The 20,252-nt window shown below is 35.5% G+C and overlaps 1 protein-coding gene across 11 annotated transcripts in view; it reads right to left on the reverse strand.

The window, feature by feature from the left end:
- The window catches only part of KDM6A (lysine demethylase 6A), a 211,935-nt gene that overhangs the window by 26,698 nt on the left and 164,985 nt on the right, over positions 1-20,252 (reverse strand). For all 11 annotated transcript variants that reach the window (XM_027607526.2, XM_027607525.2, XM_027607533.2 and 8 more), the window contains 7 exons: positions 15,310-15,439; positions 13,691-13,796; positions 12,881-13,086; positions 10,761-10,825; positions 10,610-10,684; positions 9,906-10,054; positions 1,729-1,843 (listed from right to left, as the gene is read on the reverse strand). In XM_027607526.2, the coding sequence (XP_027463327.1) occupies positions 1,729-1,843; positions 9,906-10,054; positions 10,610-10,684; positions 10,761-10,825; positions 12,881-13,086; positions 13,691-13,796; positions 15,310-15,439 (846 nt within the window). The remainder of the gene's footprint in view (positions 1-1,728; positions 1,844-9,905; positions 10,055-10,609; positions 10,685-10,760; positions 10,826-12,880; positions 13,087-13,690; positions 13,797-15,309; positions 15,440-20,252) is intronic.

Genomic DNA, 20,252 nt, shown 5'->3' on the forward strand with positions numbered 1-20,252 from the left:
TGGTTATTTCAAGACAGATACTGTTTAGTCATAACAAAAACTACAGACATGGTCAATATCAGTCAGTATCAAAAGCAACAATCCTTATGTGAAACAAAATTACACTGAAATGCTGGGGTAGCAAATGCTATTTCTGCAGCTTAAATTTACCTAACCTTTCATACTTTTGATATTTTTATTATCCCCAAGTTCACGCTTTTTAGACATTACCTGCCTCTTCTAATTATCTTTGTTCCCAGATTACCACCCCATTAGGTAGGAAAGAAAAACTAAATCCTGAAGAGAGCCAATCTCTACTCAGAAATAATGAACAAGGATTAGTGTACTGTGTTGTAAAAATATACTACTATCTCAAAGTTTAAGAAATACAAATCTTGGGCACCTGGGTGGCTCAGTTGGTTAAGCAACTGCCTTTGGCTCGGGTCATGATCCCGGAGTCCCAGGATCGAGTCCCACATAGGCTCCCTGCTCAGCAGGGAGTCTGCTTCTCCCTCTGACCCTCCCCCTCTCATGCTCTCAAATAAATAAATAAAATCAAAAGAAAAGAAGGAAAGAAAGAAAGAAAGATAGATCTTTCTGTAGAACAATGGAGATTTCCTACATGACACTGCTCTTTCTCTGCTACCACCTGACCACTGGTCCATAAAAGCAAGCACAGATTAAAGTAGATCAGGTTATTTCATTAGGGCATTTGAAACTTTAAAATTTCACATCTTTGGCTTTCTTATATGAAAGGAAATCTGTGTGTTAAACAGTAAAAACAATGAAAGGTAATTATCTTTTGCTTGTATATAAGGAAATTTTGGATTAGTGTGGGGGTTTTTTTGTAACTGTATTTACACTTGTTACTAAACCAAGAAAGATGTTTACAGCAAAGATCCTATAACCCACGATAAACAAATTCTTAGTACGTGGAGTATTTGTATAATTAGTTTTCAGAGTCTCTCATAATGTAAATATTTCTGGTGGTTCCCCCTTTACTTCCTTGGGGTGGGGAGAATAACACCATATATATGTATAATTTATGTTTTTATCCGTAATAATTTTCCAATGTTATTACTAAAGGAAAATATCAAGGCTTACATAATGGAGTTTCCATTTAGACAAATAAGTTTAAACCAATGAAAATAATTCTGAGGTACTCTGACACAAGATAAAGAAATAAAGGAAGGCTATTTCTAGGACCTTAAGGAAAGGAATATTTCTACTAGGTGAGTTCCTTCAAATAGAGAAAATAAAATCTGAAGCAGTTGATTAAATTTTGTAAAATTATTTTATAGGAATAGTTGCCAGTGTAGTTTTAAAAAGGATTTATATCATGGTGATATGACAAAGAGTAATATGCTCAAACTTGAGTTATTAACAATCTATGAAAGGGCTCTATTATAGAATTCCTTCCACTTCTAAAACCATTCATAGTAAAATAATTTTTCTTGGAATATAGATCTCCCACATGAACAAGTATTTATGTATCAATTGTTCAATTAACCTAATAAACAACTCAATCCTATCTTCCAAATTCAAGGCTGTTACTGCCGCATCTTTCTTAAAGTATTCTCAGTAATGCAAAGGAAGAGACTTGGAATCAAATCAATTTAAATGAATTTTTTGCTGAATGGTAAGTGAAAACTGGTTACATACATTGGGATATCCAGGTTAGTAAGTTGTCCTTTACAATTACTGTTTTTGAATAATTACGTTTAAAGAAAATTTAGTTTGGAAACCTACTTTTCACAGAAGTCATTCAGAACACCCCAATAACCTTCAGGGACAACAAACCATTCACAGTCACCTGGACCAATATTTATGTTAACTGAACAGAAGTTGTTATTTTCTTGATGACCTGAAATGAGAAAAGAAAAACAGTAATCAGCATACTATAAATTCTATAGCAAAATGTGCCTTTAGAAATAAGACCTCGGAAATGTTCAACATAGAATGTTCTGGTGGTATTCAGCTCTTTGTCATTATTTCTGTGTCTAGTTTTAGAGCAGAGTTTGGTCAGCTCCTAACTTATTCAGTAAGACCTTCTGCAGAGGTAGTCTAAATCAAGACTAAAAGCTTAGGTTCTACAGCCAGGCTCCTAAGCTTATGTGAACCTGGGCACATTGCTAAGCCTTTCTGACTCCATTTCCTTATATAGAAGATTAGATAATAACAATTCCAATAAATCACTGGGTTGTTTTGAGGGATCAATGAAATAATGACTGCTCTGAACAGTGCCAAATATATGGTAAGTAATAAGTATTAGCTATTATTGGTATCATTACCACTTCTTTGTGAACTAATCACCATTTCTCACAAGTAGTATTAGGACGTCAATAAAGAGACAAGAAACCTGGTTTTCAAATGTAGCTGTGGGAGTACTGTCAACAAAAGTGATGGAGCAGGGAACTCTGGAGAACTCTTCAGAAACACTAAAAAAAGAAAAAATCTAGTAAAAACTGACAGAAGGAACCTTACCAGAACTCTGGGCAATAGTCAAAGGTTTACAGCGACCAAGTGAATGCCTGACCAGAAAGAACTCACAACACAGTAGGAGACTTTTACGTCACTTTAACTTACCTTATCCCCACCCACATCACTAGTGTGGCAGTGGACTTAAAAATGGTAGTCTTGTATTCTAGCCTGAGTGTCCCTGGTTCTGGAGGGAGCAGAGTGGATCTTGTTCCCAAGGAATTATGTTTTTCTGTTTCGACTTGACTGGAGTTTCCCCCAAAGGACTAACATAAGGAGCTTCACTCTATCAGGGCAAGTGGTTCAGTGGAGAAGGTTTCCCCCAAAACATTGAAAGGTCAATGAACAAAGGCAAAAACAAAGAGTTGGGGCAAGCAACAGACACACCAAAGGCCTGGAAAGAAAAGCTGGGGACTGAGATTTGGGGGGAATAAAGGCTTTGAAAAGTTCCCATGAATACTAGAGAATTTAGAAAGCCACGCATGCTCAGAAAAATACCTAAGACCATAAATTTTAACTTCTTGCTAATCTTTAGGCGCAGTGCAAGCAAGGAGGGCTCAAAGGCTGAGCCTTTGAGCTCAAAGTACAACTGTAAGCAGCATGGATAAGTGTATAAGGAGTGACTCAACACAGAGGCAATCTGCAAAGACCTGGAGAATTATTTTTTCTTTTCTTTCTTTTCATTTTTCCATTCTTCTTTTTTTGGCACAAAGCACTGAAGGAAATCTCTGTCAGGTCACTGGCTAACTGCTGAGATAATGGAAAAGAAACTTCAGCACTCACACATGCCAAGGAATACAGTCTTTGTGAAAATACTGTGGAAAATTCACTAAACAGACAACTGTAGCCCACAATAAGGAAGAACAAACCATGGAGAGGGAGAATCTGCTTTCTGTAATTGCCACATGATAGCATTCAAAATGTCAAAATATTAGCACAGTACTATGCTTAGGGAACAGAGACCTCAGGGACTACATCTGACCGAGAATACAATCTGTTTTGGTTTTTTTTTTAATTCTCAGAGTCTGTTTTCACAAAAAATTATGAGGCTTGCAAATAAACAAAAATGTATGACCCAGTCACAGGAAAAAACAAAAACAAAAACAAAAACTATTCCTGAAAAAGAACAGATATTGGACTTCATAGCCAAACACTTTAAATCAACTGTCTTAAGTATACTTCAAAGAGCTAAAATAAACCATAAACAAGAACCACAGGAAATAAGGAGAATGAGGTCTCAAAAGAGATTATTAATAAAGAGACAGAAATTATCATAAATAAAATCCTGAAGCTGAAAAGTATAACTGAAATTAAAAATTCACTAGTAGGTTTCAAACAGCAGATGTGAGCAGGTTAAAGCAAGAATCCACAAACTTGTAGATAGGTCAAATGAAACTAATCATTTTGGGAAGAAAGAAAATAGAACGAAGAAAAATTAACAGAGCCTATGGGACCATCAAATACACTAACCTATGCATTGTGGGAGTCCCAGAACAGGAGAAAGGACAATAGGAATATATGAAGAAGTGATGGTCCAAAACTTCCCAAATTTGACAGAATACATGCATCTATACATCAAAGAAGCTAAAGAAACTCCAAAGTAGGAAAAACTCAAAGAGAGCCACACCAAGACACCTTAGAGTCAAACTAAAAACCCAAAGAGAATTTTGAAAGCAGGGGGAAAAAAAGTGATTTGTCACATACAAGGGATTATCAGTAAGATTAATAGCTGATTTCAGATCAGAAACCACAGAGGCCAGAAAGCAACAGGGTAACACATTTAAACTCTGAAAGAAAGAAAAAAAAAGTAACCAAGAATTCCATATCTGGCAAAACTATTCTTCAAAAATAAAGCAGAAACTAAGACATTCTCAGATAAATAAAAGCTGAAAGAGTTTGTCACTAGCCAATCTGCCATGTAAGAAAATACTAGAGGCTGAATTTTGGGGCTGAAATGAAACAAAGATAGTAATTCACAACCCTGTGACGAAGAGATAAAGTACTACAGTAAAGGTAACTACCTAAGTTGGAAGATTCATACTTTCCAATTTTGAAACTTACCTCAAAGGTACAGCAGTCAAACCAGTGTGGTACTGGCATAACGATAGAGATATAAATGAAGGAAAGAGCATCAAGATTTCAGAAATAAATCCATACATCTGTGGCTGATTTTCAACAAGGGTGCTAAGACCCTTCTATAGAGGAAAGAATAGTCTTTCCAACAAATAGTGCTGGGACAACTGGATATGCAAAAGCATGAATCTGGACCCTTAGCTCATATAAAACCACATATAAAAATTAACTTGATATGGATCAAATATCTAAATATAAGAGCTGGAACTATAAAAATCTAAGAAGAAAAACGGGTAAAACTTGATAACCCTGGATTCAGCAGTGGTTTCTTACATATGATACCAAAAGCACAAGCAACAAAACAAAAAATGGATAAACTGAACTTCATCAAAATTAAAAACTTTTGTGTATCAAAGAACATTATCGGGCGCCTGGGTGGCTCAGTTGGTTAAGCCACTGCCTTCGGCTCAGGTCATGATCCTGGAGTCCCGGGATCGAGTCCCGCATCGGGCTCCCTGCTTGGCAGGGAGTCTGCTTCTCCCTCTGACCCTCTCCCCTCTCATGTGCTCTCTCTCTCTCTCATTCTTTCTCTCAAATAAATAAATAAAATCTTTAAAAAAAAAAAAAAGAACATTATCAAGAGAATGAAATAACTTAAAGGATAGGAGGAAATATCTACCAATCATATATTAGATAACGGGTTAATATGCAAAATATAAGCTCCTACTACTCAACAACAAAAGGACAAACAACTGAATTAAAAAATGGGAAAAGGACCTGAATGGACATTTTTTCAAAGTGGATAATATACATGGCCAGCAAGCACATGAAAATCTAAACCACAAAGAAAAACCACTTCACATCCACTGGGTTGGCCATAATAAGAAAAAATGGAAAATAATCAGTGTTGGTGAGGATGTGGGAACTCTCATATATTGCTGGCATGAATGTAAAATGGTGCAGCTACTGTAGAAAGCAGTTTGGCAGTTCCTCAGAAAGTTAAACATAGAATCACCATATGAACCATCAATTCAAATCCTAGGTATATAACCAAAACAACTGGAAAAAGGGATTCAGACAGATACTTGCACATGAATGTTCACAGAAACACTATTCACAACAGCTAAAAAGTGCAATCAACCCAAATGTCCACCAACTGATGAACGGATAAACAAAATGTCCTATATCCACACAATGGAATATTTGGCCATAAAAAGGACTGAACCATTAATACGATGCAGGTAACCACAAAAACATGCTAACTGAAAGAAGCCAGACACAAAAGGGAACATATTATATGATTCCATTTATATGAAACATCCAGAACAGGTAATTCTATAGAACCAGAAAGTAGACTACTGGTTGCCAGGGGCAGAAGGAAGTGGGGAATGGGGAGTTAATGTTTAATGGGTATGAGGTTTCCTTTTGGACAGATGAAAATCTCTTGGAACTACACAGAAGTGATGGCTACACAGCACAGTGAATATACACTAAAATGCAACTGAACTGCATACTTTATAAAAGAATTAGTTTTACTGTGTGATTTTTACCTCAATAGAGAAAAATGTCGCTGCTCTCACCATACCGTGTCTTTTACACATAATAGTATGATGTGAATATGGTACTTCTTAAAAATTTTTTATGTTAATCACGATACATTATATCATTATAGTTTTTGATGTAGTGTTCCACGATTCATTGTTTGTATGTAACACCCAGTGCTCCACGCAGAACATGCCCTCTTTAATACCCATCACCAGGCTAACCCATCCTCCCACCCCCCTCCCATCTAGAACCCTGTTTGTTTTTCAGAGTCCATAGTCTCTCATGGTTCATCTCCCCCTCTGATTCCCCCCCTTCATTCTTCCCCTCCTGCCTTTTTTTTTTTTTAACATATATTGTATTATTTGTTTCAGAGGTTCAGATCTGTGATTCAACAGTCTTACACACTTCACAGTGCTCACCATAGCACATACCCTCACCAATGTCTATCACCCAGCCACCCCATCCCTCCCACCCACCCCCCACCACTCCAACAACCCTCAGTTTCTTTCCTGAGATTAAGAATTCCTCCTATCAGTGAGGTCATATGATACATGTCTTTCTCTGACTTATTTCACTCAGCATAACACCCTCCAGTTCCATCCACGTCGTTGCTAATGGCAAGATCTCATTCCTTTTGATGGCTGCATAATATTCCATTGTATATATATACCACATCTTCTTTATCCATTCATCTGTCAATGGACATCTTGCCTCTTTCCACAGTTTGGCTATTGTGGACATTGCTGCTATAAACATCGGGGTGGATGTACCCCTTTGGATCCCTACATTTTTATCTTTGGGGTAAATACCCAGTAGTGCAATTGCTGGATCATAGGGTAGCTCCATTTTCAACTTTTTGAGGAACCTCCATACTGTTTTCCAGAGTGGCTGCACCAGCTTGCATTCCCACCAACAGTGTAGAAGGGTTCCCCCTTTCTCTGCATCCCTGCCAACATCTGTCGTTTCCTGACTTGTTAATTTTAGCCATTCTGACTGGTGTGAGGTGATATCTCATTGAGGTTTTGATTTGGATTTCCCTGATGCCGAGCGATGTTACGCACTTTTTCATGTGTCTGTTGGCCATTTGGATGTCTTCTTTGGAAAAATGTCTGTTCATGTCTTCTGCCCATTTCTTGATTGGATCATTTGTTCTTTGGGTGTTGAGTTTAGTAAGTTCTTTATAGTAATGGACCCTCAACTCTATGGTCAACTAATCTTTGACAAAGCAGGAAAGAATGTCCAATGGAAAAAAGACAGTCTCTTCAACAAATGGTGTTGGGGAAAAAAGTGAATATGGTACTCTTAATACTTACAAACTCTTACCATGGGTAGATGGTTGGAATTGTCCATGGTGTGGACTCCAAAATAAAATTTAGCACTAATTATAATTAGAGATGCTGAAATCCCACTGTCAAATTCAAAATGTTTTGGGGTAGAGCCTGAGAGCATCTCTATAGTTTAGAACATACATGATTGAGCATAAAGTCCATGAGGTAGGTACCACCTTATCTATGTAACTCCAGGAACAAAGTGTTTGCCCCATAAAAAAGTATTCAAAATAATTTTTTAAAAATTGAACTAAACTAATTAAACTATCCATTTCTTCCAAGAGTGAGTTCTCTAACAGAGTAACCACCTGAAATGGGGTTCATATAAACTGAGATATGCAGAAATTATAAAGTACACACTGGATTTCAAAGACTTAATATGAAATCAAAAACTGTGAAAAATCCCATAACTTTTATATTGATTACAAGCTGAAATGATAAGATTTGGATATACCAGGTTAAAATGATTTTCACCTATTTTGTTTTACATTGATATGACTATTATAAAACTTTAAATTATATATAAGACTTGCATTATATTTCTACTAGATAGCACTACTCTAAGGGAATTCCTTAGAGAATTCTTCAATGTTCCACAGGACACTTCTGAAAAATTAATGCCTTATATACAAACTGAAAAAAAAACCGAAACAGTCTAGACACAAGTGACAAAGAAGTAATCTACCAAGTTTGCTTCCCGCGCCCCCCCCATCTGTAACGAAAAACTGCATTCTTTTTGAGTTGAGGGAATTATTTACATAAAATAATTCAAATTGGAGAGGTTTTCAATTGAAATGAATCTTAAAAGAACCAATCCAATACTACATACATAAGAAAAATGAACTCTTGGGGCGCCTGGGTGGCACAGTTGGTTAAGCATCCGACTCTTAGTTTCGGCTCAGGTCCTGATCTCAGGGTTGGGAGATCGAGCCCTGTAATGGGCTCCACACTCTTTGCAGACTCTGCTTGAGATTCTCTGTCCCTCTCTCTGACCCTCCTGCTAGTGCTCTAAAATAAATAAATAAATCTTTTAAAAAAACCTTTAGAGTGTTTAAATAACTTGCTCAGTATTTACATCAGTGTCTAAATGGCGGGGGGGGGGGCACATATAGCTCTTCTGCCATTTATTCTAGAACTGTTTCCACCTTACCCAAGTATGGATAAAATATCACAGAATTGGGCTTCCACTGGTTTGAGGATAAAAACTACTACAACCTAATGGTTCTAATCCTGGCTGTACAGTATAATCCTCTGGGAAACTTTTTAAAAAATATTGTGCCTGATCCCAATCTCCAGAGGTTAATCAACTATTTATTTTTTAAAAGAGATTCTAATGAGCAGTCAGGACTCAGAATCCACTGACCTATGTTACCTAGAAGCAAGCATAGGCCTATTTTGATAGAACTTTGTAGTTACAATTCAATAAGCAGGTGACAAAGAAGAAAGCACTCTGGTTTTCAAACCATGACTGCTTCAAGTTGCAAACAAAAACATCTGATGGTGATATGCAGCCTATAGGCATTGGTATATAAGTGAACTTGTTATCACCAGTCATCAGCTCTAATTGTTAAATATTTTGAACATCACTCAGAAATTTCATGTAAATCCAAGGAAACACAAAGAAGATGGTATATTAGTGTTGGTCAGAATTTTAAGTTTAAAACCAATGTAATTCATTTTACAAATGAAGAAAAAGACCCAGAGAAGGAAATGTGACTTGCCAAAAGTGACAAGCCCAGTTAATAGGAAGTCCAGACTGGATACCAGGAGAACTCTAGAAATGTCTCCCCATCAAGTGCTTTGTGTGAACTGTGTGTTGCATCCCAATTAGAGGATTACAACCTCTACTTCCTTATTTAAATGAAATAGAATGGAATAGACTAGAAAATGTATTATTCTATGAAACTGTTCTTGTATACACATATGTGCACAAAGTCATAAAATATATATATATATATTTTAAAGATTTTATTTATTTATTTGACAGAGACGCAGCAAGAGAGGGAACACAAGCAGGGGGAGTGGGAGAGGGAGAAGCAAGCTTCCCGCAGAGCAGGGAGCCTGATGCGGGGCTCAATCCCAGGACTCTGGGATCATGACCTGACCCAAAAGCAGCTGCTTAACACTGAGCCACCCAGGCGCCCCCATAAAATATATTTCTTAGTGTGACTACGGCAAAAAGAAAAGTTTAAAAAAAACTATATCCCATCACTCTGGAGAGAGGATCAACAACAGTCTCTAAGCCACAGGGACTTTCCCAGGAGTGCTCCAATGACCCCTTTCCAGATTAAAATGCTATTGTTTCAGGACTATTCTATTAAAAAAAGATAATATAATGGGAAAAATCTTAATAATACAAGTCAAACCTTATAACAGGAGTTTCCTTCAGTTTCAGTTTCCTTCAGTGTAAATGAAAAGAATCTGGTTCTCTTTTGCATGTTTTATATTTTGATTAATCCCGTTTTTCAATTGTAGGAGATAACGTTAGTTCATAAAAGTTACCTGGTGTTCTGCTTCCTGGAACTTTCATGTACAGTTGAACTGTGTTCATGCCCAGTATGGTATGACCAACATGGCTTAGAAGATTTCCTGCTGATACGACACGCACAAAAGCAGGAAGTTTAGTCAGCTCATGTAGCTGCAACTTCCATCTGCAATAAAATAACAACAGATCAAGAGTGAAATCCTGCCACAAATATTTATGGAAGTTAGCCATTTCTTCAAAAACTTTGTGTCCCAATCCAAAAAACAATGAGATCTATAAATATTGTACTTTTGCACAGGAAACAATGAGATGCTTTATTTTTTCTATTATTCCAAAGAAAACCTCCTAATGAAAAGAGGCACAAAAATTACGGAGTTAAAAACAAAACAAAAATACTGAGTAAATGAAAGAAAAAAACCTGACTTCCTATTTTTATAATTGTTGTAGAATTCTATTTTATAAAATTATTATACACTATTAATCATAAAATAACTTTATGATTATGTACTTAGCCTAGTCAGGGTCTTGATGAAAACCTGTACAAGTTTTAAGTTAAAGAAAATAACTTCATTGTAAAACCTAGCAAAAATAATTTATCTGAAACTTGTATATCAACTCGGAAAAATGACAAGGAAGGAAAGAGAAGAGGAAATTGTAGACAATTCTCTCTTGCAGAGGATACCTCTATGCATCAGTTCACAGAAATACTACAAAGACTTACTTTTTGTCATCAGACAGGTCAATGTTGGTCCCAAACTTTATGGTTTTAAAGGGTCCTTTCCTCCTCCTCCCAGAACTTAAAAAAAAGAGAGACAATATTAGAAACATGCCTTTTAAACAGAAATACTAAGTGGACATTAAAAATGACTTACTTATCTGAAGATGTAGATTCACTATCTGAGTGGTCTTTATGGTGACTTCTTTTCTCATTTTCTTCCTATAGATTAAGCAAAACACATTCTAGTTTAGTATTCCACAACCAGCTATCCCTTCCATCATGCAACTGTAAATTTCACACCTAGATTGATGGTATTATCTATGTTTGGAAGCTAAGTTTCTATAGGCCGCTTTCACATGAAAATTTCTTTTAAGACCACACATTAAATAAAAACCCAAGAAAAGTCAATGCTCACCACCCATCGGCATGGTATCTGCCCTCCTCAGCCACAGTTATCTTAAGAGTTCTTTCTTAATAACATTCTTCTCTAAGGGCAAAAATCTACAGAATCTCATTCTTGACCCATTTTTAAGAGGAGAGAATTTTTTTTTTTTTTTTTTAACTGAGAGGCCTATCCATCTTGATTATAAATTTTCTAAACTAGCAGCGGTGTGTGGGTATGTATGTAACTATAAGGGTAGAAGGTAAGATGTTCTCTATTCTTGATTATGGACAAATGGAAGTTCTCCCTGGGTTAAATCTTTTCTTCCACAATGAATTATACACAAATGGTAACACATTTACAACATTAGTAAGGGAAAGAAGTGCTGCATAAATATAGGTGCTTTTCAATGCAAACATTACTACTACTATTTACAATTTTGGGGTCACAGATACAGTATCTCAACACTGTCCTGTTTGAGTTAGCAATACTTAGTACATTTTGGTCTCCCTCCCTTTAAATGTATAGTTTCTAAACATTTGCCAAAATTTTCACATGTAATAGTCCATGCCATCAGAGCACACAAAAAGGCTTCTTTTCTTTGGTTATGGATCCCATCCCATATAAATACTCTGCCTCTTAGGATCTTTGCTTTTCAACTCCTCCTCCTTTGGTGGCTTCCTGGGTGATCCCTGAATCTTGCTTATTATTTATCCTCTTCTGAACATAATACTACCACACAGTTGAAGTATCTCAAAAGTTTGGCCATATGAGATTCATACAGACAATGAATTCACTGCAGCTCATTAAAGCTGCAGGACAATTCTCATTAGATGAATTTCTCTGTAGGATATAGGGAATGGTAGTGAGAAAGAAATACAAATACACAATTCGCAGGTACAAACGTTGCCTTCATTAAACATGTGAACTCGAGGCAGAATTTTAAACAGATAAGCAAATCTAATGAATTACAAATTAAAGACTTGCAGGCACATATTAAGTTTTAGCTGTAGGATATGTACAAAACAACTTAGTAATACAGCAAGTATTTGAGTAATACATTTAATAAACTCATTTTTGTGGATGTTTTATGTTCACTTTGTGGGAGAATTCACAAAGTACTCATTATAGTGCTCAAGGATTTTAGTAATGATTCACTGCTGAAATGCCTGACTCTTTTAATAATAATCCTCTGATTATTTTTCTGCTTTGGTTTTTAATTTTCCATATATTTTGAAATAATTTATGCCTCTCCCTCAGTTTTCTCCTTCAGACTGAGGCCAGTAAGAACAACACTAATGCTTCCTGGAGGCGTTATCTATCAGATAATACTAACCTGGTAGAGGAGAAAAATGGGAAGGCACAAGACTAGGAATTTTGCAAGCATAAAGCAATCTCAAGACTTATTTTATCCTCTGGTATCAGTGGCTCTCAATCAGAGGCAATTTTACCCTCCAAGGGATATTTGGCATGCATGGAGACCTTTCTGACTGTTAACAACTGGGGTAGACGGTAAGGGGTGAGCTATAGGCATCCAGTGGAGAGAGGTCAGGGATGCTACCAAACACCCTACAATATACAAGACAGTCTCCCACAACAATGTATTATCCAACCAAAATGTTAATAATGCCAAGACTGAGAAAGCCTGCTTTAAACAGAAACATCCCAGGGATGAGGCAGACATCTCACTAGACAGTAACAATATTTACTTTATCAACCCATAGGCTTGCTTTGACTTTACTAAGAGCAAACTGCATAGCACTTACAGAGTATTTCGTGTAACTACAAAATAATGAGATGCTTACAAAAGAAATGTGCCCTTTCAAAATAAAAGAACAGAAAACAATAAAATAGTCTAAAAATAAAATAATGTTCAAGGAGTAAACACTTACCCTCAATGATTCCTGGAAGGAGGAGGCCTGGTACTGTGCATATTTAGCAATTGTAGTATGAGATCGATTACTTTCACAGTGCCAGATTTTCTTCGTTCCAGTAGGATCCCAGTTTTCATCGGCTGGCTGCAACAACTGTGTCCTCACTTCCACCATATGTTCATTGTTAGCTTCCACCAAAGTTTTGGTAGAGAAAAGTCCCAGGTCTTCATAAATAAATAAATGTAGTTAATAAATGAAAATTATATTTGGAATAATACATTAAAAGTGCTTTTGTTAAGAAAAAAAAGAAAATGTTTTATGGCACTCTATCCGGTTCCCCTAAAAAACAACCAGGGCCTCTGCACAACCTAAACGTCGTGCCAGGTTTACACAACCAGACAATGAAGCCCCAGACCTAATCATCATGCCAACAGCAAAGGCGGAATCAAGGGGCCAGGCACTAGTTAGGAGGCTACAGTCTTATTAGTAGCACTGAATTTTATCTACATTTTATATTAAAAATTATTTCATTAGATAACCTAAATCACAATTATATAATTAGACCAAAAGCTAAATTTAAAAACCACTAATAAACTGCCAGGAACCAATATTGTCATTGTATCTTCACACTATGGATTAAAAAAGTGATATACAACCACACACACACACACACACACACACACACACACACACACACAGTGCCAGAAAATATTAAAATGAAAATGTGAAAACTGAAAAACTTAATAGAAATAAGTTTCTGCCAGTGCTTTAAGCGTCACAGATAGCAAAGGATATATAAAACTTTTCTTTTTCTTATTTAAAGCTTACCCAACTTAAGAGCTCCAGCAAGGCCACGTATTACTGTAACAGGGTTGTTTGGATTTGTACAAAATTGGTGTAATGGAGGAAAGAAAGCATCACGTTTATTTTCCAACTGTAAAATTAAAACATATGGTCAGATCTCTGGAAAACAGACCTTTTATTTAAATATTATGCCAAATTCATATTCATCATTTATTGCAATTTAACAATGCACCCTGTAATTTCTATTTTATATTTTACAGCATTTTATCACTGTGTCTTTTGACCCTAAGTTGTAATTAGATAGTAACCACATACATTTCTCTTGTCCACTGTATCTTGAACAAAATATGTGGGAAGAAATAAAATTAAAACTTCAAAATCAAAGCGATTTAAATATTATTCAACTTTAAAAAGAAAATCCTATCACATGCTACAATGTGGATGAACCGTGAAGACACTATGTTCAGTGAGAATAAAGCAGTCACAAAAAGAAAAACTGTAAAATTTTACTTATATGAGGTATCTAATGTAGTCAATTTATAGAAACATAAACTGGTGGTTACCCAGGGGCTGAGGAGACCAGGGGAAAAGGAGTTGCTATTTAATGGGTATAGAATTCCAGATTTACAAGATGAAAAGGTTCTGGAGAAGTGTTCTGCAACAATAAGAATATTACTTAACACTACTGAAGTGTATAGTTAAAAATGGTTAAGATGGTAAATTTTATGTTATGTGGGCTTTTTCCTCACAAAAAGAGAAAAGAAAACCACAAAAGGTCACAGTGTTTTTAAAAATAATACCAAAGTGAAAGCAAGCTGAAGAAGACCCATAAAAGATAAATCTTAATTTTGCATTTCCCTCTCTCAGACTTCCGTTTAAAGGTTTTATTACACATCTATCCCAGTGCTTCTCTTATATACTGAAGGATCAATAAATACTGGTTGGAGGAAGGATTAATACGATACTATTTGGCCTCTAGAGGGCAAAAACAGGGCCAAATCCCCAAAAAACAAACTTGATAGTTTAACATTTTTTTCATTTGGGGTATAATTGGGAGGATGGAAAGAAATGGGGTAGGAGGACCTACTTGGGAGAAATATAAGAGTTTCTTTGACTGAACTTTTATCAACTTCCTACATCAGATGTCTAAATGTTCTTAAAGTAAAACTAACATCCGGTTTTAAATAATCTTTTAACATTCTTTAAAAAAAATGACATGCCTATTATCACATTTTATGTTCTCAAATGCCTTTTTTGAAGGTAATCAAAGTACACAGTTTTGTAGATGCATAAGCAGAATGAATGTTAAGGTCCATATAACTAGTAGAATGCAGATTTAAAACCCAGCGTAAGTTATACTTTTAGGTGGTTTTCGCCTCATACCGTTCAAAATTGGGGGCAGTAAGAAGTATTTCTCACTACTCTAATGTAATCATGGTTAATAACTGAGAAGGCATGTTTTATAAATGCTATTATGAAATCTTTCTGAATACATCTTTTCCCCCCCAAAACATTCAAGCTACTGCCAATGATTTTAATGTTTCCTAAAGGACATCCATATTAACTTAAAGCAAGATCTTATGAAAGACAGGTAGGTGCAAACACCGGTTTAATTTATTTCTAGTCAGTTAATTCAGACTCACATAAATACTAGGTGTAGGTGGATTCAACTTGTCCTTTGGCAAGGGAGGGTATGGTGAAGATGGTGGTCTTGGAGGTGGACATTTATCCAATAAAATGCTACTGTTAGATAAGCCATTTTTACCTAGATTCCTTAAAAAAAAAGAAGGGAGAATAAATCAGCTGGACATTTATTTAGAAAACAGAAAAAAAAATCCTGAATTAAGTACTAATCAAGTTACTGGGCAGCTGCACAAATCCAGGAGATTTGGATCTATCAGAAAAAATTAAGAACAATTATTAATTTCAGCAAATATGTAGTTTCATTCCTCTACTTTCATTGAAGAAAAGTAATAGAAAAAATACAACACATGAATTATTGATGACATTCCTTATTTTGCTCATAACTTTCCAATTTATTTTCCTCACCTAAAGAACAAACACGAACTCCAATTTCCTCTCCGCCATCTTCTACCATCAGAGTCTTTCCATTAAACGTTAAAATGACCAAAAAAGTCTAGATAATAGTAAAAATAGAATACGTCTTTCTTCCTATGTCTCATCTCAGCAATTATAACCAGAATATCTTTGTGATAATTCTCAAACTGAAAAGATCTGTACTTTTTCCTCTCAAGTCTGGAAAGAATTTTCTATAAGATTCAGCAAGACTCCAATCTACTAAACTTTATGAAAATTATACCAGTTATTTTTAATGAGGCATATAACTGCTATCTATTCTCTGATATTCTATATAATTATTACTTAGTAGTAATTGGGGTTTCTTTTCCTTTAATGGGTTAAAGTATCATGTCTGTTAAGTTATAAATTCTTCAAATATGGCAGAATTATTTCCAAATTGTAACTCTTTTAATGTTAAAAAAAAATTTTTTTTCCCTACTTCTTAAAGTCTATACCCAACTCAGAAAATCAGCAAGATATAATTTTGAGCTTTCAATTCATTCCAGGTTAACTTCACCCAATTATTACAAGTTCAAAAATAATCAATGCATTAAAATAGCAAGTACTTTAACACTACAATTTTAGTTAAGAATTTGAAAATTGTAATTATGGCGGGGAGTTAAACTTAGTAATTTTACTTACTGAAGAAGGAATTAGCAATTTTCATCATATATTATAGAATACAGGTTGAAACAAAATTAATTTTCCTTATCTTGCTATGTTTTTGCCAAACTGAAAAAAACCCTTACAAATCAGCCTGTTTTGGTTGGCATTAATGAAAACTAAGGCTTGAAATTCCACTGCTACAAACTTTTGAGATGTTACATTAAACAGGATCATGGATGTCACTTTCTTAATTTCTTCAACTGTAACTCCAAGTAAAAACAAAAGCGTTCATGGCAGGTCTCAAGGAATGAATTAAGTTTAAAATAACTGATTTTTTTTTTTAAAGTATGTGAAATAGTTATTAAAGTGAAATTTTAAGTTCAACTAACAATTAAGGATAAAGGTTAAATAAATGAATATTCTATCACAACATCTCTCAACAAAGCATAAGTGTCCTGTACATTTAAAGATAGGCATTTAAGCTTTTAAATTTAGGTATAAAATCAGTACTAATTTATAAATTCCATGGAAGTAGAAAATAGGTGGTTGACACTGGTAAAGAAACAATTCGAGTATTATCATTAAATCAATGCAAAATAAACATTCACTTACAATATACGTATAAATAATTAGTTTGCATGCTGAATTGTGTATCTGCCACTCTTTAACTTTGGGATTTAAACAAAATATGACTCCGAATACATAAAATTTGTTTTCTAGAGCAGGAAATGAATGTACAATATAGTAAATGATTAATATTTTAAGGAACTGGAAGATATAGACCACACATTAAAACTGTACCATAAAAGAACATCTCATACTAATTAAATGTAGCACCAAAATTTAAGCTTCTACAACATTCTGGACATTTAGAGATGAGACTAGAAAACAGGGTTTGATAGATTAGCAGAATTCTGCCTCCATCATTTCTACAGTTCTGTAACAAAAGAAAAAAGGGAAATGGGAAAGTATAATACTTAAAAATACAGCTGCTTTTATTTTAAAATAGAAAAGAAAAAGGTGGAGAAAAGAAAAAAAAAGGTGAGATATGACTAAGGGAACGGATAGTGATTGAACCACCAAATGTTGCAATTACAATTTTAAACCATAAGAGCAGCAAAGGTATTGTAATCGCCTTTTGATGTATAGCACTAAGATGAACCAAACAAGAATAACCAACATCTTAAAAAGGAACTATATATGTGAAAATAAGAGGGTAGTCAGAATAAACCATATAATCAAATTGAATCTAGCAGTTTCCTATTGTATTACAAACACCGACTCCCTGCTTTTTTGAGGCCAAGTCTGAAACAAACAGGAATTTCCCTGAAGGAATTCATGTAGGTAGTTGTCTATATGGTGACTATAAGCTTTTTCCATTGAAAATACACTTGTCAGTCCTAATGCAAAGGACAGAACTGTACATAACAGGAAAAGACTTTTATCTTATGAACATATAAGTGTCCAACACTGTTTATAGTACTTCAAAGCTAGGGTTATGAAACTAATATAACAACGCAAAGTGGAGAAAGGCGTTGAAGAAAGAAAATACCATCCCATTTTAAATTCCTTTCTCTCATTTTGAAACTTTCCCCAAGCAGAGTAGGAAACAATTAGTCATTGCCCAATTCTTTACAATATTGGCTTAAACTTGTTTCAAATTTACCCATCTCATTTGGTAGGTAAATGAAGAAGTGCTCTGTAAGTAAACCAATCTACACTTCAATTATCTTTGGTTATGAAGCTTCTAGACCAGAGACATCAAGTCTCTTGAGCCTAAGTCACTTTCCTCTTCCAAGTTCTGGAATCCTGCCCAGCAGACAGGACATCACCAACAGAACAGAAATGGTAAACCTGATGTCTATCATTTGCCATCTTGACTTTTCTCTAAAGATTTGTATCTCTAATTTATCAGAGCATCTTTGGTCTCTTCATTAATAAACCAAGGCCTATAGTTACTGAAATAACCCAAGCAACCCCAGGGATCCATAGTGTTTTGATGTATCAAGCCACTTACAACTGTGTGTGTGTGTGTGTGTGTGTGTGTGTGTGTGTGTGTGTGTGTGTGTGTGTGTGTGTGTGTGTGTGTGTGTGTGTGTGTGTGTGTGTGTATAAGATGCATGATATGCATATATATGTATATATAAAAACACACATATACATAATTCTCTGTAAAAAGGCAAAATTGTCTTTTAAGAGCTAAAAGTGAAAAATATAAGAATGTGCTTAAAAATTCTGAAGTAAATATTTACATATACTTAAAAGGTGAGATGGAAGATTATAATCTTTACTATATTAAGAAACACAGTCACACCTAGGTACCCACAGCATATGACTTTATTAATAAAAACTTAGGGTAACTGCTACTATACACTGTTTAGAACTTGCACTTCCATGGAACTCTTTGACATTATTCCTCCAGAATACCCTTAGGTCCCATACAGTATATGATCTTAGTTTTGGACCTCTAAATTTTCCCCCATTTTCTAGCAACTGTCCTGAGATTAGAGAGAGTGGAAGAGGGAGGAAGGCCCTGCTCCAGCAGAGTGGTGGCAACAGTATCTAGGAAACAGGACAGAGGCCCTAAGAACTGAGTGGGGAGCAGGGAGAAGGCAGTACAAATTGGCAGTGAGCCAAGGCACTGTGTTTAAGTAGAACTCAGGATAACATTTGATCTGGACATTAAAGCACGCCTACTTTTTTTTTAGGCCCAGAGTTAAAATGCATGTCAGTGTAACATCTAGACAAAAAGACTAACATAAAAAGCTTAAATCAAATTTTAGAAATTCAGGAATCTTACTATATGCTTTAGAAGAATTTGGTCTGATTTAGAGATCATCCAATGTGGTTTGACATGAAAAATGAAAAATCTTGTAAGACAGTTAAGATTAATTACAGTAGTTACCATGTTGTAGGCCACTGGGGAAAATGCTGCCAACAATGTGGACCCAAAAGACAACACAAAGAAAATAATAGAATATGAAAAAGATATAATTTTTGTCTATGTCAGAATAAAGGTTAATAGATGAATAGTGAAAAATGGACAGAAAATGCAAAGTAATGAAAAATAAAACACAGACCAAAAGGTATTTTAAACAAACTCAAATACTCTTTAAAGAAAAAGAACTATAGTGTATTTACAGTAGTGAAGTTCCAATATCGCTTAATTATCACTCTTACATACAAAAGTAATTCTCCCTACTCCATTGCTTCTACCCCATGCTCCTCCCAAGCGGCAAACTACAGGATAACATTTAACTTAATCTTATTTATTAGTGACAAACATTTAATGGTGGATCCATAATACCTTCTAATAAAGTAATCTAAATAATAGAAAGGATAACCAACTTCCAGACTCCAATAAATAAGATGCATAAGCACTGGTAGCTGCAGAAAGAGATTCATAGAGATGCTAAGTGAGAACAGTTTTGAACCTTAAAATGCATTTAAAAAGAATACTTTTCACATCTGACACATTAAAAGGTCAATGTAGGGCGCCTGGGTGGCTCAGTTGGTTAAGTGTCTGCCTTCGGCTCGAGTCATGATCCCGGGGTCCCGGGAATGAGTCCCCTATCGAGCTCCCCGCTTAGTGGGGAGTCTGCTTCTCCCTCTGCCTTTGCCCCTCCCCCTTGCTTGTGTTCTCTAATAAATTTTTTTAAATCTTAAAAAAAAAAAAAAAAGGGCCAGGGGCGCCTGGGTGGCTCAGTTGTTAAGCATCTGCCTTCCGCGCAGGTCATGATCCCAGGGTCCTAGGATTGAGCCCCACATCGGGCTCCCGCGGGATGCCTGCTTCTCCCTCTCCCACTCCCCCTACTTGTGTTCCTGCTCTCGCTGTCTCTCTGTCAAATAAAGAAATAGAAAAATCTTAAAAAAAAAAAAAAAGCCAATGCAGACAAACTAG

The sequence above is a fragment of the Zalophus californianus genome, chromosome X, assembly GCF_009762305.2.
Source record: "Zalophus californianus isolate mZalCal1 chromosome X, mZalCal1.pri.v2, whole genome shotgun sequence".
Lineage (NCBI taxonomy): Eukaryota > Metazoa > Chordata > Mammalia > Carnivora > Otariidae > Zalophus > Zalophus californianus.